This window comes from Chelmon rostratus, chromosome 17 (genome assembly GCF_017976325.1).
Source record: "Chelmon rostratus isolate fCheRos1 chromosome 17, fCheRos1.pri, whole genome shotgun sequence".
Taxonomy (NCBI): Eukaryota; Metazoa; Chordata; class Actinopteri; order Chaetodontiformes; family Chaetodontidae; genus Chelmon; species Chelmon rostratus.
Window position 1 is genome coordinate 1,660,710 of NC_055674.1, and position 19,984 is coordinate 1,680,693.

Sequence of the window (19,984 nt, forward strand, 5' to 3'; positions counted from 1 at the left end):
CTTCGTTCACCTGACATGATTTTGTGATTTCTCTGGAGCGGAGCCTCCATCCTGCACTGCACAGTGAGTCCATCTGATCTCCTCTTCAGACACCTTTAATACAGGTAGATTCTCTTACTGCTGAAATTAGGCTAATAATATTATCTAAACATGCAAAATAACTGAAAAAAGAAGTTAAAGGCAGCTTGTTAATAACTGAGTCATATTTATTTCACTCTTCAAAATAAAAGCACATTAGCAGCAGCATGTGTTAAGATTTGCTGCTGCATAATTTTAAATATGAGAATTTGAATGAGGAACTTTAATTCAAAGCTGCTTTATTCCAAAGCCAGGGAGTTAAAACAGCTCCAGGACGGTTTTTTAATGATTATTATGGTCTGTTGACTGCCTGACATTCATTTAAAGCATTACATTTCTTAGTAAATGTGTCTGAAATCTTCATTAGAGATGCTTGATATTGATCCCTGCTCACATACCTGCTCTGTTTCTCCTGTGTGCCGGCGGCCACACATGGATGCACCTTGTGACAAGTCACCATTTTGGTGTAAACGGTAAGCTTGGCTGGACACATGAGCTGCACCTTATAAGGTAGTATGCCTGCTAAGTCCCTAGCATCCCTCTTTGGGCTACCAAGCTACCAGGAGCAAAGGGTTAGCCAAACATGGGCATTCCAGCATGGCAGCTCAGTTGTTTGATTATAGGGGTTATCTGTGTGCTGCTTTTCATGTTTTATTGCCTGCTGTTCAATGGGAGGTCAAAGCAGCCTTGTGACCTGCGAGACGAGACAGAGGCGAGGATAAGTGAGTAAGTAGCTCATTGGTGTGCTGAGGATGTTATCAGCAATAACCTGCGGAGCAGTTCAGTGAAACCAGATGTAAATGATCCGTGTGACGCCGGGATGCAAAGGCAGCAGTTTGAGTGGAAGGAGGAGGAAGAAAGAAAAATGTGTCTGTTTAATTGATGCCTGTCAGCCGTCTGTGTGATGAAGGATGAAGAAAGGCTGTTTAAATATCTGCTGGATTCCTTAAATCGTAGAGATTGTGACTGATGTTTTGTCCTTTGCTTGACGTTATGCGTCGTTGTGCTTTTTAAATCAACCGGACCACACAGACCTGATGAAGAAGACGAGTTAAACTCTTGCTCACTAATTACTGAAGATTCCTAAAAACTTTAACTTAACTGAGGCGGCGACCGGGAGGTTGCTGGTTCAATCCCCGGGCCAGTAGGATAACCTTGAGGTGGGATCTCCTCCCCTTATCTTGAGCAAGGCCCTTAACTCCATCCGATCACACTGTGGTAGTACTGGTCAGTTTCCAGGTGTGAATGTGTGCAAATGTGATCAAGACGCTCCTGCAAAAGAGACGATTTCCTGAATACAGAAAGCTTAAAAAACTTAAATATGGCGTAAATATCCGAAGTTACAGAGAAATACTTCAAATTTGAAGTAGAGTTTTACTGAACATTTCATTTAAAGGTTGATTTCTTCAGCTCTCAAGACTTTTCTCAGGTGAATTTGTTAATGAGTCAATCATGGCGATTGATTGTCAGTTCAATAAATATGCAGCTGCATCAGCAGCCAATTAGCTTTCCTAACATTCATACTGGAAACAGGGGGGAAAGTTAGCCTGGCTAGCGCCGCTAAAACTCACATGCTTTATGCAGTTTGTTATATCTGTGGTGGTTTTAGGAGGGATTGTGTGCCATGTTGTTTCTTGGCTGGTGATTGGCTGGAGGCTGTGAAGCCAGCAGGCGTCCGGTCTGCTCATTGTACTTTAATATTTACTGCACAGACATGACAGTGGTGTCTCACCTACACATCAGTGTGTTTCCCAGAAGGTCAAACTGTAGGCAGATGAGTCGTGTGATCTTTCAGGCTTTAAAGTGGTGCTGCGGCCTCATTGGTTGAGGACTCGCTGTTTTATCCGTGAACTTAGCGTGTTACAGTTCACATTTTCAGTGTTTGATTTCTGTTGTCTGTCAGCAGGCCAGAGGTCAACCCGAGGTCAGAGGTCAACCCGACTCCCACCAACCCACCAGAGGCCGACCCCATCGCCAGTGACGACCCAGACATCAGCCCGACCGCCTCTGAACAACCAGAGATCGACTCCGCCGCCCGCACGCCCGATTCAACCGCTACCGGCGAAACTTCAAATATGGCTGACCCGGCCTCCGACGACAGCAAGTTCCTCTTCCTGGGAAACGACTTCCACAACAGCGGGCTGGCGCAAGCCGACTGGGCGGCCAAGAAGATGGTGTGGGTGCCGTCAGAGAGGGAGGGCTTCGAGCCGGCCAGCATGAAGGAGGAGAAGGGGGACCAGGTAACGTGATGATGTCACCACCATCAGATGATGCTGCAGCGGCTCTGCTGTAGTCACATGACTTTTAACCCTTTGTGCTGTAATTAAAGTTAACTAAAAGGCTTTTTAATCACCTTCTTTTCATAAAAAATGATGGTTTGGACCCAGAAGCAGAGCAAGTTTGAACAGGTGTAGCTGTACAAGTGATTTTGAGACGGTTGAGGTGAGGTTGGACAGACGAATGAGAGGCCGGCAGGCGATGATACGATCATACAATAATGAGGAAAAGTCACATCGTTAAAGACGTATGCAGGTGAAACTTCCTGGGGGGTCATGGGAGGGAAATCTGGACCACCTTGGTGAACCTGCTGCCAGCTCGAGCCGGCCCTCGATCAGTGGAAGGAAACGGATGGATGATGGTATCCAGAACGTAAAATTACGCGACGCCAGTCAGAACTGGGCTTCAACAATGTAATCTCATTCCTGGGGAGCTTGAAGAGTTTCGAGTTATTCAGTAACACGTTGCTTCTCTCCCGAAAGAAACCGCTCACTGCTGCTTCAGATCAATACAGTGTTTATTACGCTTGTGAGTGAAGTTATGAGAATGTCTTCAAAGGCCGGGTTTCAAAGTGGGTTTTTGGCTGCAGGTGTTGGTGGAGCTCTCCAACGGTCAGAAGACGACGGTGAACAAAGACGACATCCAGAAGATGAACCCGCCCAAGTTCAGCAAGGTGGAGGACATGGCCGCCCTCACCTTCCTCAACGAAGCCTCCGTCCTCCACAACCTGCGAGAGAGATACTTCTCCAGCCTGATCTATGTGAGGAGCACGCACGCAGGCACACACACACACACACACACACACACACGCTTAGCTTGAACCTAAAACATCTTTATTGTCATTTCAATATGTGAGTGAAATCCCTCATCAGTCTTTGAGAAGAATAAAGGAAAGAATGAGAATTAAAAACCCAAATAATGACAATAATAATGATAAATTACAGCTAAAGCTGTAGCGGAATCAAAGCATCTTTCTTCAAGGTCAGTCACCCTGACAGAGTTACAGCTCAGAAATGTTCGCAGGTGTTTAACGTAATTTCCCCGTCATGGGATCAATGAAGTTATATCTTATCTTATCTTATCTTATCTTAAGGTGAAGGATTTGAGCAGAAGAAAGTTGAAAATCGATGGAAAGCAGAGATAACGAATAATGCGAAGGACATTAAGAAAGCAAAAATGAAGTACAAGTATAAAACAAACCTTCTGAAGATTAGAAAACTTAAGTGTTTGTCCTTTTTTATCCTTTGAACAGGAAACACAACCTCAGAGCTGCAGGAAAATTAAAGACTGTGCATAGATTCCCGTCTTAGATATTTCATTATAACGTGCTGATCTCTGTGCTCTCCTGTCTAAACGTCTGCCGACCAAATTCTAATGAAGGTTAAATGAAAATCAAAGTGACATCACGTCTAAACCAGAACAGCAGCATTTTTACATCTGCATGAAAACCTGAATAAAAGCAGAGCTGAAGCTACCTGATCTGAGGTCAGCAGGTGACCACAGACCACCAGAACACGCTGCTTCTCATGTCTCCTTATAAACACCTTCAAGCTCACACGTTCAGGTGGAAAAGTTCTCGTTGAAGGACCGAGTGCCGACGCAGACTCAGGACGTGCCGGGAGGATCAACAGCTTATGCTTTTATTTTTTCAGTCAGTCTTACAAAGTCTAATAAGGTACGGGACGTGAAATTAAAACCCAAGCTGATGCATCTAAAACAGACTGCCATGAAGATCGCTGCCGCTGAGCGCTGCGGTCCCTCCAGTCCATATATGAGCAGACAGCATCTGAGCAGCCGAAGAAGTCTCACAGGCTGAACTCAGAGTACGAGCTGGAAGCCTCTGCAGCGAGTCCCACAACGTAAAGCTCACATGTTCAACTTCAACCCAGAAAAAAGATGAGACTCCTAAACCTAAACCTAAATAAACCAGAATCAGTCATCAATAATCAAACTGAGTTTCCTGACAGCAGCTTCCTGAAGTGTCCCTGAGTCCAGGTATTAATCTCTAAGTGTTGACCCTCGCTCCGTCCTCTCTGTGAACCACTGAGCCTTTCAATCATGATGCTATCACCTGTTACCAATCAGCCTGTTTACCTGTGGAATGATCCAAACAGGTGTTTTTGGAGCGTTCCACATCTTTCCCAGTCTTTAGTTGCTCCTGTCACAACGTGTTTGAAACATGTTGCTGCATCAGATTCAGAATAAGCAGACATATCAAACGTTAAATATATTGACTTTGTGCTGCCTGTCAGCGTAATTTGACTTTAAGGTTTAAATGTTATTTATTTAAATATGGGGATACCTGCAGAAGGAATGTGCCCTGTTTTACATTGGCGGTTCAGAGATTAGTACATTACATTAATTAATGTGACCTGAGGTTAGTCTGCTGATTATTTTCTCGATTGATTGATTGATTGATTTGTTTATGACTCCTATAAATTACTGAAAATTTCCCAAAGCTATGATGTTTTGAAACTGCTTGTTCTTCTTCCTGTAGTTGTCCAAAACCTGAAGATATTTAGTTTAATGTCACATCAAATAAAAGCAGCAGAAACAGTGAATGTTTGGCATTTTTTGTTGGAAAAAATGTCTCAAACGATTAAATGGTTAAATGTTTCAGCTCCTCTGTGATCACAGCATCATGTACTCCTGGATGGGCTGATTGAAACTTGGTCCGACTTCACCTACGGCGACATCTCAACGTTTATTTAACATCTCTTCAGACTTTATCTGTAAATTCATGTTCAGTTAGATAAAATCATCTGGATTACAAACATCACTCACTTCTGCAGTTCAGTTCATCTACTTTTACCAACAACCTCAGCTTAATCTTAAATTCACCTGCACTCTGAGAATCTGTGGTGTCCAACAGCTAAAAGCTAAATCTTTCAGTTCTGTGAAATAACCTCATCTGCCACTTGACTCGTTCATGGCTTTTATTGACAAGACGTGATGTTTGAAGTGCTCAGGTGAGCGTGGGTTGTCAGTTTCCTGTCTCTGCCCCCCCCGCAGACGTACTCGGGTCTGTTCTGCGTGGTGGTGAATCCCTACAAGATGCTGCCCATCTACTCCGAGAAGATCATCGAGATGTATAAAGGCAAGAAGCGTCACGAGGTGCCGCCACACATCTACTCCATCACAGACAACGCCTACAGGAACATGATGCAAGGTGAGTGTCCGTGTGTGTGTGCGTGATCAGTATAATGCTATGCTAAACCAGCCTTTTTGCTGGTGCTGTTGAAGTTGATGGTATCTATAGCATAAAGCTGCCCCAGAGGAGCGGCGCGTATATCCGTATAATGCGAGTACTCGGGGCATCCATGCGCAGCCTCTATAAACGCATAATCTGTGGCGAAACTCGTTCATATTCCAATATTTTGTTATGATATGCTGGTGCTATTCCCCTCTGAGCTGGCGGTCGGCTAGTTTAGCTGTAGTTTGGCACAGTTCGTTATTGCGTATTCGTAGCCGACCGCCGAGTCAGCTTTTAGTGACTTTTATGCTTTCAGTCTTATTTATTTTAGTCTTTAAACTGCATATTTTCTCTGATGATCTATGTATTTATCTTGTATTTTATGTGTTGTTGTGAGTTTCTTCTTGTTCTTACTGACACTTGTATTACACCTACTGCTACTGATGTACAGTTCTGAGGTAAAACTGCTGACTCACATCAGAAAATGCCTCCAGAGCAATTTCACATGTAGAAGGGAGGCAAATTTGGTTTATCTTTATTTTTTTTAATCATAGTTAATGAACCGACAAACAAACACAGGCACAATTATCTCATTAAAGCTGCTAAATGAAAGCTGAACGGCGGCGGCGGCGGCCCTGACTGAAGCCTCAGAGCGTGCCGTCTCGTCTCCGGATGGTCCACCAGTGACCTCAGACCAACTCCATACTTTCCATTCAGCCCCAGAATGGCCATACATGGAGCAGGGAGACAAGATTACAGCGGTGGAGCCCCGCATCCACCTGCTATTTTTAGATGATATGAGTGATGGAGGCTAATCTCCCTCCGAACGAGATTTCAGAGCCGTTCGCTCTCGTGTCCGAGTGGAGCGGCGCCGCCTCAGAGTTCATGTTTGGTGTGTTCAGCTTGGCTTCAACTAATGAGTTCAGCTCAGTCAACATTTCATGTTATTTCCCCCGTTTAACGTCCCACTCTCTCTCCACAGACCGTGAGGATCAGTCTATTCTCTGCACGTGAGTCAAAACACTTTCCATTTTCCATCACACTGCACGCACACACACACACACACACACACACACACACACACACACTGACTTACATCCACTCCCTGAACCATTAACCCCAAACTTGAACAATCGGACTCGTTATGTCCCCGAAAGGGAGGCGGTCCCCACAATGTGAGTGTGTGAGAACACAGATTCATGTTCAGATTTGTGTGAGGCTGCAGCTAATTAAAATCAATTAATCTGATGGATTTTTTGTTTTAGTTGATCAATTAATCATTTGGTCTCTGAAATATCAAAAAACAGATATTTCTCCTAAAGCTCAGGCTGACATGTTGGAGACTTCAAAACCTAAAAATACTCACTTTACTGTAATAAAGGACAAAGAAAACAAGCAAATACTCACAGTTGAGAAGGTGGACCTGCTGAATATTTGGCATTTTTGCTTAAAAAAACAACAATAAATTAATCAGAATTGTCCATCAATCAGATAGTTGTTTCAGTTCTGCCCTTCAAAAAAAAAAAGAATTAACACGACTTATTCAGCGTCTCCATTTTCGTGTCTTTCTCCCCTCACCCCTGCTCTGTCACCCAGAGGTGAGTCTGGAGCGGGGAAGACAGAAAACACCAAGAAGGTGATTCAGTACCTGGCGGTCGTCGCCTCCTCGCACAAAGGCAAGAAGGACGCGAATCCTGTGAGTGATAAAATGACTTCATCAAATAAAACAAATAGCAAGTAATCAGACCGTCTGTTTCAGTGAAAATACCACAAAACAAGAAAAGCAGCCAGTTTGAATGAAGAGTTCTCATATTTTACAAGATGTTTTGCTTCTGCTGGAAAATGTTAATCTGCACAGCAACCAACAGCTACAACTGTTAGACGATACAGATGTGAACAAATGTAAGTGTGTTGTTCAGATTACCAACAGAGACGAGCTCCGTCTCAACAGGTGAGCTAAAACATCGTCCATGTGTTATGAAGTGCATCTGTGCAGTGGACATGTACAGACGTGTGTACAGTTGAATGAACACGGTGTTTAGTTCTGTCACAATACATTAAAGTTCATGTTCTGCTGCACATGGCAGGATTCAGCGGCTGCAGCTGCGGTCAAGGTGAGGACAGATTGTTGTTGTCTGCTGCTGCTGAGGCTTCTGGTTTTTCCTCATATCTCTGCCTGAAGATTAAAAAAAAATCACGAACCATCAGCGCCGTGAGTGAAACACGTGCTGTTAATGGAGAGGCACTGTACTTACAGGAGACCCTCGTGCCAGGTTTTAATATCTTTCCCTCAAATCCTCCGTAATGCTGATTGAGAGTTACAGCTGCTGCTCGCTCAGCTGCTCATAATCCACCCAAGAACGATCTGTGGTTTGTTTAGCCAAGATTTATTGATGCTTGACCTCTGGCCCTGCTGCTCTGCTGCATTTCAAGCTGTCATGCTGGTAGCCAAGTTTGGGGAAATGCTAAATGTCGCGCCTTCTGAACGGAGATTCATTGAGTCTTAACCCGTTTGTGTTCCTGTTTCTTCCAGCAGCAGCAGGCTGGATCTCTGGCCTATGTGAGTATAAACCTCAGTCTATAAACTGAATGTGACACAAAGGTTTTTCTCACTCTCAATAGTTAAGCCATACATGTCTGACCTTGTTATGGCCTGCAGGGGGAGCTAGAGAAGCAGCTGCTGCAGGCTAATCCCATCCTGGAGGCGTTTGGAAACGCCAAAACCATCAAGAACGACAACTCCTCACGATTTGTAAGCTTTGAATCAGTTCGTAAGTCAACGCTTTGGTCAGCTCAGTGGTTCATGGCGGTCTCTGTCCTCAGGGCAAGTTCATCAAGCTCAACTTTGATGTGACCGGCTACATTGTCGGGGCCAATATTGACACCTGTATCCTTTTTAGATCAATATAAGATCAGATAAGAATGAATCTTTGCTTTAAATATGATCTGAAAACAGACATGTTATCTCTTAACCGTCTCCTGACCCGATCAGACCTGCTGGAGAAGTCTCGCTGTATTCGTCAGGCCAACACTGAGCGAGCCTTCCACATCTTCTATTACATGGTGGCAGGATCCAAAGACAAGCTGAGGGGTGAGCAAGCACAACACGAGCAAGAAGCATTCATGAGCTGAGAGAGTCCATATGAGAGATCTGGTCTGGTCTTGAATTAGTTTAGCTTAGCTTAGCATCAAAGCTGAAGGCAGAGGGAAGCTGCTAGCTTCTGTCAATCAAAAAATGGAAAAAATACACTCGTAAAAGTGCAGATATAGTCCAGAAACGGGCACAGTTCTGTTTATTCTGCACACATGGACTCATGCTGTCTGTCAGCAGGTGTCACATGGACCCTCGAGGCCACGCAGATGGAGAAACTAGACAGGTCTGTCTGTCGGTCTGTCAGTCCACCACTTAGTCCAGACTGAAGCATGGACAGACTTCTGCTACATTCATGTTCCCCTTCATACCTTAACTTCGACTAGCGCCATCTTCAGGCCAAAATTAAAATGTGTCCACTCCCCCTTTTTCTGACCAAATTTCTGGAAAACTAATAATAAAAAATAATAAAAAAAAAGAACCATGAAAAAAACAAGATGGAGAACAATGATAATAAGGATGAAATAAAAATAAAGACAATGCATAAAACCACAGAATAAAACAATAAAATAAAACTAATAGCATTCCTATTAGCCTTAAATATTAGCACCTAAATACACTAAACTCAGATGGTGAACATCTAAAACGTTACACCAGCTACACGTGAGCATGCTAGCTAACATTACAGTAGCTCACTGTTTCTCACATTCCTGTCTTTAATTCTTTAATGTTTTTTTACATTCCCTCATCTGAAGTTTTTAACCAAAGCGACTTACAATAAGTGCTTTGAAAAGATATTGAATATAAATAGTCTGACCAATCATAACGCAGCAGACTGGCGCCGCACAAATTCTGCAAACATTCTGCAAAAATTCTGCAAACTCAAAAATACTCCTCTAAGTCCCGCCTGTCACTGGATGGATAGCCAATCATACTTTAGGATGATGAGATGACACTTGAGCTGACCAATCAGATTTCAGGAGTGGCCAATACCCCCCCCCGGGAAAGTGATATTGAAGGCAGGCTAACTACCAAATGCTATCATCAAAGCTTTCACCTTGTGTGTGTGCGCGCGTGTTTGTGTGTGTGTGTGTTCAGAGGAGCTTCTGCTGGAGGACTTCAGCAGCTATCGTTTCCTGTTGGCGGGTCACGTGCAGATCCCCGGTCAGGAGGATGATGAGTTGTTTGATGAGACTCTGGAGGCCATGGAGATCATGGGCTTCACTGAGGAGGAGAGAATCGGTACGAACTGCTCAGAGCCCCTCAGACCTGAACCCACTGTCAGCAGCTTCCCAGCACATCGGACTGAGATCGCTTTGGTTGCTAACTCTAACGCTGTTTATCAGGATTTTGTAATTCTTTGTAATTTACTTCGATTCAGGACATCTGCATCATCTTGATTGTCTTCCTCACTGCAGGGATGCTGAAGGTGGTGTCCACGGTGCTCCAGCTGGGCAACATCAAGTTCGAGAAGGAGAGGAACAGCGAGCAGGCCACCATGCCCGACAACACCGGTAACCACATTAAACCCCACCGGCAGCACTGTAAGTCCACCTCTAACCCTCTCTGACCGCTTCTCTGTCTCACGTTACCCCTCAGCTGCCCAGAAGGTGTGTCACCTGCAGGGCATCAATGTCACCGACTTCACCCGCGCCATCCTCACCCCCAGAATCAAAGTGGGCAGGGAGGTGGTGCAGAAGGCGCAGACCAAGCAGCAGGTAGCAGCAAACCAAACCTCGTTAACACAGAAATTAAAGACTCTTTTAGGATATTTCCCTCTGAAATGTAGTCGAGGAAAATGTTCTCAGTTACTCAGAAGTTTCTCCTGTCTCTCTGCGTCTTCCCATCCTTCACCTCCACCCTCCTCCACCCTCCTCCTCCTACTCTTCCAGGCTGATTTTGCGGTCGAGGCTCTGGCGAAGGCCATGTACGAGCGCCTGTTTCGATGGATCCTGGCCAGAGTCAACAAGACGCTGGACAAGAGCAAGAGGCAGTCGTCCTCCTTCCTGGGCATCCTGGACATCGCCGGCTTTGAGATTTTCGAGGTGACTGAAAACAAACAGTTAAAAACTGAAGTGATGTCTTATTCTGTTTATGCTGATCGCTGCCTTGTGTCTCTGCCTCAGGACAACTCCTTCGAGCAGCTCTGCATCAACTACACCAACGAGCGTCTGCAGCAGCTCTTCAACCACACCATGTTCATCCTGGAGCAGGAGGAGTACAAGAGAGAGGGCATCGAGTGGAACTTCATCGACTTCGGCCTCGACCTGCTGCCCTGCATCGAGCTCATCGAGAGGCCGGTGAGGACGAGCTGCAGACTCACACGTGATTTACTTTAACTATTAAACACAGAGTTAATAAAGGCCATCAAGCTTCGCTTCATCCAAAGAGAAAACAAAAGATTTTTGCAGAGAGTCAAGAATAAGAAGCAAAGTTATTCTGCAGAAACTAATCTTTGCTTTTTAATGGATGGATGACCATCGACAACAAGCAGGAAACAGTAAAGCTTCTCTCTGTGTCCTTCAACGTGGTGCAGAACAACCCTCCAGGCATCCTGGCCCTGCTGGACGAGGAGTGCTGGTTCCCCAAAGCCACTGATGTTTCCTTTGTGGACAAGCTGCTGAACACCCACACCGGTCACGTGAAATTCTCCAAACCCAAACAGCACAAAGACAAGTTGATGTTCAGTATTCTGCACTATGCTGGGAAGGTGAGGGTGTTTTCTTTTTGTCTGTGAGGTCAGACAGTATCAACACATTGTTGGTCTTTTAATAGGATTTGTTGAGAATAAAGAAAACACCATCCTTATTATGTGTTTTTTTTCCAGGTGGACTACAATGCAGCTAATTGGTTGACTAAGAACATGGACCCTCTGAATGACAATGTGACCACTCTGCTCAACAACTCCTCCAGCACCTTCATCCAGGACCTGTGGAAAGACGGTCAGTCCTCCACGACGGGGCAACACGTCCACATTTACCTTTTCGTTTTCACCACAAACCTCCGGTCCCGCTGATCATATGTGGCGTAAATCTTTCCTGTGTTTGCCCCCCATGTCAGCGGATCGAGTGGTGGGTCTGGAGACCATGACCAAGATGTCCGAGAGCTCTGCGCCCACCTCCACTAAATCCAAGAAGGGCATGTTCCGCACAGTGGGTCAGCTGTACAAGGAGTCGCTGAGCAAGCTGATGACCACTCTGCACAACACCCAGCCCAACTTTGTCCGCTGCATCATCCCCAACCACGAGAAGAGGGTAAAGCCGCTTTACATCGACATTCGATGTTTTTGCTCAAGCTCTAAATGTCTCAGCTGCAGCCCACAGAGACGAGAGTCTGCACATGCACTGAGTGATTGTTGGTCTGCTGCTGTGCTGCAGGCTGGGAAGATGGACTCCAACCTGGTGCTGGAGCAGCTCCGGTGTAATGGCGTGCTGGAGGGCATCAGAATCTGCAGACAGGGATTCCCCAACCGCATCGTGTTCCAGGAGTTCAGGCAGAGGTGAGGAAACGGTCTGAGAGTATTATATCCACATATTTCTACTGATTACTACTCATCTTTAGAAGCATCTGGAACAATATTCATAGCTCTGTTTGCACTAATGTGAATATTATCTGTATTAATGACATACTTTGTTACTGCAAACCCCTGCTGAAATAAACATTATGTTTGTGAATGAATATTACACACAGTGAAATCATCCCGATAGTAACAGTGTTCACTTTAAATGTAGTATTGTAGTTCCTCACTGTGACCACTAGAGGTTTATTTCAGGTGTGAATTTATCCAAACTTCATCTAACATTTAGGTTAATTTTGAAACAAAAGCATTTACAAGTTTACATTTATATATATTTTACCTTAACTTAATCATATTCAAACTGATCATTTGATGTTTTATTTAAATATGTTTTCCTGTTTGCAGATATGAGATTCTGGCTGCTAATGCCATCCCAAAGGGCTTCATGGATGGGAAGCAGGCATGCTGTCTGATGGTGAGCTGCTTCTGTCTGAACATGACGTGCATCAGGGCTACAGACCTGCATACACGAGTCATTTGATTTTACTGTACTTTAAAACTGGAGTTGCGAGACGCAGAGGTTTCTATTTTTTCCTCTGAACACTCTCCACATCTGTCTGCCCCTCTTGCCTCCTCCAGGTAAAGCACCTGGATCTGGATACTAACCTGTATCGTATTGGTCAGAGTAAGATGTTCTTCAGGACGGGAGTTTTGGCCCAGCTGGAGGAGGAGAGGGACCTCAAACTGACCGTCATCATCATCGCCTTCCAGGGACAAGCAAGAGGCTTCCTGGCCCGCAAGTAAGAGAAACGATTAGACAATTACAGCCGTTCAGGGCCCAGTGCTCATTATTACCTGCTGCATCACACACACACAGGCACACACACACACGCTAACCTTTCTTTGTGTGTGTTTTCAGGGCTTTTAGCAAACGGCAGCAGCAGCTGAGCGCCATGAAGGTCATCCAGAGGAACTGCGCCTGTTACCTCAAACTCAAGAACTGGCAGTGGTGGAGGCTCTTCACCAAGGTTACACACACACACACACACACACTAAACATGAGTACAGTATCCTAAATATTAAATAGTTACCATGAGTATGTGTGTTCCAACATGCTCAATGTGAGCACATTAACAATAACTAGCTGTTAGCATGCATGTTAACTTGCTAACTGTTTAAGGTCTTACATCTGCATGTTAGCGTAACTTTAGCATGCTAACAATAGATGTGATTTGGGCTTAATGCTAAAGTTAGCGGGGTGATCTGACAGTTCAGAGCTGAGCCTGACAAACTGATTCTGGTCAGGCCACCATACAGAGATAAAAACCTTTTAATTTAGGTAGCAGCACAGCGCCATTATCAAGTGGTTCAGATGATGAAGAAAGTTGTCTCTCAAGGTTTATCATCCGTGCTGCAGTTTTTTTCTGGTGTTTCTGTGGCCACAACCTTTTTATTTTCCTGTTAATAACCATGAACCACGTCATGAAAAGAAACCACGTCTGAGGTGTGGATGTGTCTGCCCACGGTTCAGGTGAAGCCCCTGCTGCAGGTCACCAGACAAGAAGAAGAAATGGGTCAGAAAGAGGAGGAGCTGAAGGCAGTGAAAGAGGTGGCAGCCAAGGCCGAGGCCGAGCTGAAGGACATCGCCCAGAAACACACCCAGGTGAGAAACCTGCAGGTTTTTATCTGTTTATCTAAAATCACGATCCCAGAAAAGACAGAAGTCTCTGTGTAGTTGCTGGAGGAGCGAGGCCAGCTGGAGATGAAACTTCAGGCAGAGACGGAGCTGTACGCCGAGGCTGAGGAGATGAGGGTGCGACTGGAGGCCAAGAAGCAGGAGCTGGAGGAGGTGCTGCACGAGATGGAGGCCCGGCTGGAGGAGGAGGAGGAACGCAGCCTGTCGCTGCAGCAGGAGAGGAAGGACATGGAGCAGCAGCTGCAGGTGGCCACACATTGTTATTACTATTATTATTAGTAGTAGTGCTGCACAGTATGTCATCATTCATTTATCATTCAGGCTGCAACTAACAACTATTTTCATTTATTGATTCTTACAACAAATCAATAATTGTTTAGTCTATAAAATGTTAGAAAATAAGAAAAATTCCACAAAATGTCACATTTGTTCGCACACATCATCACTTTAATAACTGTAATCTTCTAGAATTAAGCAGACGTGTGCATACTGAAAAATGTCATTGCAGTCTTAATAATGAGTAATGCAATAAATTATTAATAAAATTAATCATGTGTTGCACTTGTTCAGATTTTGTTTCATGCTTCTCTTGTACCTGAGCTATAAGTAAGTTTTTCCTCTGGTGTTTTTTGACTTTTAAAAATGTTGTCTTTGTGAAATTTGCTCCCTCTTTATTTCCGACCTGTATTTCATCACCCATGATGCTTTTCTGCAGCTTATGGAGGCCCACATAGCAGAGGGAGAAGATGCACAGCAGAAGCTGCAGCTGGAGAAAGTGGCTGTGGAGGGAAAAGTCAAGAAACTGGAGGAGGACGTTCTGCTCATGGAGGACCAGAATAACAAGCTGCAGAAGGTGTGAAGACGTAGTTTTGCTTGGTGGTGTGATCGGTGTTCAGCACACACTGTTCTCACACACTCTCCTGTCTGTGTTTGCAGGAGCGGAAGCTTCTGGAGGAGAGGATGGCCGACCTGAGCTCCAACCTGGCCGAGGAGGAGGAGAAGTCCAAGAATCTGACCAAACTCAAGAACAAGCACGAGTCCATGATCTCTGACCTGGAGGGTCAGACAGCTCATATCTTTACTGGGCTCCATTCAGTTTCACTCACTGCTGTTTATATATATATAGTATATATATATAGTTTAGTAATAGTTTAGTATGTTTTTTTCTATTTACTGAAATAATAACAAATTCCTTCTACTAAACAAGAAATACAAACTAAATACACATCAGGTGTGCAGAAGAAAAGTTAAAAGCTTTAGCCAGCGTTTGTTTTCCCATCAAACACCTGAAAATGAGTTTTCACGAAGAGTCCTGTTTCTCTGTGTCTGCAGTGCGCATGAAGAAGGAGGAGAAAGGTCGTCAGGACATGGAGAAGGCCAAGAGGAAGGTGGAGGCGGAGCTGGCCGACCTCCAGGAGCAGCACGCCGACCTGCAGGCCCAACTAGCCGAGCTCCGAGCACAGCTAGCCGCCAAGGAGGAGGAGCTCCAGGCCACACTGGCCCGGTAAGAGGGGCTACACAACAGATGCTGATCAGAACTGTTGTTGGACAGAGTAATCATCATAGTGATGATCTACTGATCCTTAGAGCGTTCGCAGCAGCTAAAAACGTTACCCTGAGGGTTCAGGATCACCTGAACCAGTGAGGTTTAACCTCTGAGGACCACGAATATCCACCGCAAATTTCATGGAAATGTGTTCGTTAAATATCGTGTGTGCAAAGCTGATCACTTATCTTGAGGAAAACTCACTTAATGAACAGAGGTGTTGACCTTGTGAGCAGCTTAGAGGCCTCAAACAAAGTGGCAGATAGCCCTGTTTACTCTGCTCCAGGCACAAAATAATCAAGTTCTCCTCAGTATCACAGGTGTGACTGAAGCCCTTTGATTCTCAAAGTCACTGTCACTTCATTCTTGACATTAAAAGAGTCAGATGTAAAGATATTAGAAACTACGTAAGTGTGTCCGTGTCCACAGCTTGGACGAGGAGAGCAATCAGCGTGGGTTGGCGGTGAAGCGGGTTCGGGAGTTGGAGGTTATGCTTTCAGAGCTGCAGGAGGACCTGGAGGCAGAGAGGACGGCCAGGGGGAAGGTGGAGGCAGCTCGACGGGATCTTGGAGAGGAGCTGAATGCTCTTCGCACCGAGCTGGAGGACAGCCTGGATACGACCGCCGCCCAGCAAGAGCTACGGTCTGTATGATCCACTGGATCCTGCAAAAACGACCACTAATTGATCCACACATTCTAATTAGTGTTTAGCCAATTAGTGCCAGCACCTTCAGGTACAGAATGAAGTGTAGCAGAAGTTTTGCCTTAAAAAGTTTGTATAAAACTCAGCTTTTTCATCAGTTGCATAATGTGGGGCATCTACAGGGATAGTGGCTGTGATAGGTGGAGGGTCTGATGTTTTTGTTTGAATTTGGAAACATTAGTTTTTCTTCTGCGTTTAGAACAAATTACATCATTTAGTCTAAAAGTTGACTGTAAATGACACAAAGTGTTTCTGAGATGGTGGAAAGTAAATAACAGCATCGTCTGCATAAAAGTGGACTTTCGTAAGCCAGACATCTGGGCTGTGTTGCTGTTGGATGTGTTGTGGTGATGTCTTGTGTACATGTGACCGGCAGGGCGAAGCGTGAGCAGGAGGTGGCCATGCTGAAGAAAGCCATGGAGGAGGAGGGACGGAGCCACGAGGCCCAAGTCCAGGACCTGAGACAGAAACACAGCCAAGCTGTGGAGGAGCTCAGTGAGCAGCTGGAACAGGCCAAGAGGGTAGAGATCACCCAAAATACATTACATTACAACAGCTGATGTTGATTCTGGTCTGGGATCTGAGATGGTTTTGAGATTATTTAAATTCCATAATCTTCATTGTTTCCAGAAATGTCCCTGTTACTCTAAATACTCCACAGAACACACTTTCAGCAGTTTTTATAGGGACTATGGCTGCAGCTAATGATTATTTTCATTATTGATTCGTCTTTTGAGTTTTTAGATCAATTGATTAGTTTTTAAAATGTCAGAATATAGTAAGTTTTAAGTTCTTATAGTGCTAGTTTTGTCTGTTCAACAGTACAAATATAAGATTTGAAATAAAATAACAAAAAAACAGCAAATCTTCCCACTGGAGAGCTGGAACCAGCTAATGTTTGGCATTTTGGCTGAATAAATGACTTCAATGATCAATTCATTATCAAACTTGATATTTGTGAATCAACTTCATTGATTCATTGACTAATAGTTTCTAATTAGTTCAGAAGAAAACAATTAACATTCACCTGGTTTAGTAAAGAGAAATATTTGAATCATGATAAAGAACGATGAATGAAAATAATGTGAAAATTTACAAAAAAAAATGTTAGCAGTGAGGCTTGAAGCATTTTTCCCATAGACCTGCTAGTTCACTTCTATTTCACTTTAAACTTACTTCTCATTTCAACACCACATCTCTCTGTCCAGGTGAGAGCTGGTCTGGAGAAAGCCAAGCAGGCTCTGGAGAAGGAGTCGGCAGACATGAGCGCCGACCTGCGATCCCTCGCCAGCGCCAAACAGGACGTGGAGCACAAGAAGAAGAAGGTGGAGGGTCAGCTGAACGACCTGCACTCACGCTTCAACGAGAGCGAGCGGCAGAGGACCGAGCTCAGCGAGCGAGTCTCCAAGATAACGGTGAGTCATCGACAGAAAATTAAAATCCAGTGACGGCCAGCTGGTGGCGAGCTGCGTGAATCGGTGAACGAACACCTTTCTTCCATCTTTGTCTTCCTCTCTGCCAGGTGGAGCTGGACAGTGTGACCAGCATGTTGAACGAGGCGGAGGGAAAGAACATCAAGCTGAGTAAAGATGTCTCCACTCTGAACTCCCAGCTCCACGACGCCCAGGTGAGGAACACCACCGATGAACACCTGCTTGTAGACTTGTACTTATGCACTTCTTCCCAAGCCAATCCAGATTCGACCTACATCTAACGAGATGAGTCTGCTCTATGGGTCTGTACTAGGGCACAGTGGTGCTTTGAGCTAAATGCTAACACCAGCATGCAAACATTTGCGAATTAGTCATTAGTTTTGCAGGTTTGATGGTGCTAGATGAATCAAAACGATTTCCCTGATTGTACTAAATTGCACCAGAATCCATTCAATGGTTGTCAAAAAATTCCAATAAAAACTGCTGATGGGAGGTTCAGCAAAGTTGTTTTCCATGTGCAAGATGTTGACCAGCTGGTGGCGCTAGAGGAAAAGTCAGAGGATCACTAAAGTAATTAAGACCAATCTTCTGGGGACCACGAACATCTCCACAAGCACTGACTAATTTGAGATATTTTAGTCCGGATCAAAGCGCTGGTTCGAGCGACACTGCCATCAACTTGTCTTTCTCCTCCAGGAGCTGCTGTCAGAGGAGACGCGTCAGAAGCTGAATCTGTCCGGACGTCTGCGTCAGATGGAGGAGGACAGGAACAGCCTGATGGAGCAGCTGGAGGAGGAGACGGAGGCCAAACGGGCCGTGGAGAGGCAGGTGTCCAGCCTCAACATGCAGGTCAGTAACTTCAGACAGATGTTGGAGTGAGAAACACGACGGATCGCTCTAAGCTCTCACCGCTTCTCCCTCCGTCAGCTGTCCGACTACAAGAAGAAGCTGGATGAGACGTCGGGGACGGTGGAGCTGCTGGAGGAGGGGAAGAAGCGCCTGCAGCGCGACCTGGAGGCGGCCAACAGCGAGTACGAGGAGAAAGCCTCGGCCTACGACAAGCTGGACAAGAGCCGCAGCCGGATGCAGCAGGAGCTGGAGGACGTCCTCATGGACCTGGACAGCCAGCGGCAGCTCGTCTCCAACCTGGAGAAGAAGCAGAAGAAGTTCGATCAGGTCTGATGGTTTTGTCGAGTTTAGACAGCTGGAGCTTCATTTTAACCTCCGATAGACTTTGAACAGAAGGTGGACTTGGATCTAGTCCCCTAACGTTTACACTGAAAGCCCGTTAAGAAGGGATCCGCTAACCTTTTTTCAGTCGTTTCTTTTCATGGCATGGTCTCGTAGCACAGGTGTGTCTGTCAGTGTGGACGGATTTAGAAAAAGATTCGACCCCATAAGACAGACATCCTTCATAAAAGTGCTCCTGGTGCAGATCTGCCTGAACCCTCTGTTCATTTTCCATCCACCTCCTCTCTCCTCCTCCAGATGCTGGCAGAGGAGCGTGCCGTGTCCAGTAAGTTTGCAGATGAGCGGGATCGAGCGGAGGCGGAGGCGAGGGAGAAGGAGACGCGGGTGTTAGCTCTGGCGAGAGCGCTGGACGATAACCAGAACGCTCTGGAAGAGGCGGAGAAGACCATGAAGGTCCTCCGAGCTGAGATGGAGGACCTCATTAGCTCCAAGGACGACGTGGGGAAGAGCGTAAGCAGAAACGTCTGAACGTTAATGCTTTTCTTTTATTACAGAAGCCGCCGTCATCTTTGCTCTCTTTCCCTCCTACGTCAGGTCCACGACCTGGAGAAGGCCAAGCGCGGCCTGGAGGCCATCGTGGAGGAGATGAGGACGCAGATGGAGGAGCTGGAGGACGAGCTGCAGGTTGCCGAGGACGCCAAGCTGCGTCTGGAGGTCAACAGTCAGGCCCTCAAAGCTCAGCATGAGCGGGAGCTGCACGCCCGCGATGAGATGGGCGAGGAGAAGAGGAAGCAGCTCCTCAAACAGGTGGAGAACGACCTGCTGCTGCTCTGTGTCGTGTTAGACCTGATCATGCTGCAGGAGGCGGAGTTTGATGAGTCTCCAGGACTCCATCACTAAAAACCACTGCTTATTCACACTGTTAGAAACATACGTGCAGGCAAAGTTACTAACGCTGACGATCCTACTGGACATTATTTCTACATATAAGTTGATTTTGGAAGACTGTCAACTGTCCTCGCTGCTGTCTCTCCGTCAGGTGCGTGAGCTGGAGGCGGAGCTGGAGGAGGAGAAGAAGCAGCGGGGTCAGGCGTCCGGCAGCAAGAAGAAGCTGGAGGGGGAGCTGAAGGACATGGAGGACCAGCTGGAGGCCACCGGGAGGGGGCGCGACGAAGCAGTCAAGCAGCTCCGCAAGATCCAGGTCAGGTCAAATCTCCTGAAGGCTCAGTCTCTGTCACCTGAGAGGAAAGTGTCTTTTT

The 19,984-nt window shown here is 45.7% G+C and overlaps 1 protein-coding gene across 1 annotated transcript in view; it reads left to right on the forward strand.

Annotated features, from left to right (window-relative positions):
- LOC121620747 (myosin-11-like) overlaps positions 1-19,984 on the forward strand; it is a 24,747-nt gene continuing 4,763 nt past the window's right edge. The window contains exons 1-37 of the mRNA XM_041956926.1: positions 1-63; positions 1,985-2,318; positions 2,945-3,115; positions 5,368-5,524; positions 6,531-6,558; positions 7,145-7,244; positions 7,636-7,662; positions 8,082-8,108; positions 8,208-8,300; positions 8,372-8,435; positions 8,541-8,639; positions 9,738-9,881; positions 10,058-10,153; positions 10,239-10,357; positions 10,532-10,684; positions 10,766-10,939; positions 11,176-11,349; positions 11,467-11,581; positions 11,700-11,893; positions 12,017-12,138; positions 12,562-12,631; positions 12,796-12,956; positions 13,076-13,184; positions 13,688-13,819; positions 13,892-14,098; positions 14,568-14,705; positions 14,789-14,912; positions 15,185-15,356; positions 15,828-16,040; positions 16,478-16,622; positions 17,310-17,516; positions 17,624-17,728; positions 18,231-18,383; positions 18,462-18,710; positions 19,023-19,235; positions 19,320-19,532; positions 19,765-19,926. Of these exons, the coding sequence (XP_041812860.1) occupies positions 2,154-2,318; positions 2,945-3,115; positions 5,368-5,524; positions 6,531-6,558; positions 7,145-7,244; positions 7,636-7,662; positions 8,082-8,108; positions 8,208-8,300; positions 8,372-8,435; positions 8,541-8,639; positions 9,738-9,881; positions 10,058-10,153; positions 10,239-10,357; positions 10,532-10,684; positions 10,766-10,939; positions 11,176-11,349; positions 11,467-11,581; positions 11,700-11,893; positions 12,017-12,138; positions 12,562-12,631; positions 12,796-12,956; positions 13,076-13,184; positions 13,688-13,819; positions 13,892-14,098; positions 14,568-14,705; positions 14,789-14,912; positions 15,185-15,356; positions 15,828-16,040; positions 16,478-16,622; positions 17,310-17,516; positions 17,624-17,728; positions 18,231-18,383; positions 18,462-18,710; positions 19,023-19,235; positions 19,320-19,532; positions 19,765-19,926 (4,995 nt within the window). The 5' untranslated portion in view covers positions 1-63; positions 1,985-2,153. The remainder of the gene's footprint in view (positions 64-1,984; positions 2,319-2,944; positions 3,116-5,367; positions 5,525-6,530; positions 6,559-7,144; positions 7,245-7,635; positions 7,663-8,081; positions 8,109-8,207; positions 8,301-8,371; positions 8,436-8,540; positions 8,640-9,737; positions 9,882-10,057; positions 10,154-10,238; positions 10,358-10,531; positions 10,685-10,765; positions 10,940-11,175; positions 11,350-11,466; positions 11,582-11,699; positions 11,894-12,016; positions 12,139-12,561; positions 12,632-12,795; positions 12,957-13,075; positions 13,185-13,687; positions 13,820-13,891; positions 14,099-14,567; positions 14,706-14,788; positions 14,913-15,184; positions 15,357-15,827; positions 16,041-16,477; positions 16,623-17,309; positions 17,517-17,623; positions 17,729-18,230; positions 18,384-18,461; positions 18,711-19,022; positions 19,236-19,319; positions 19,533-19,764; positions 19,927-19,984) is intronic.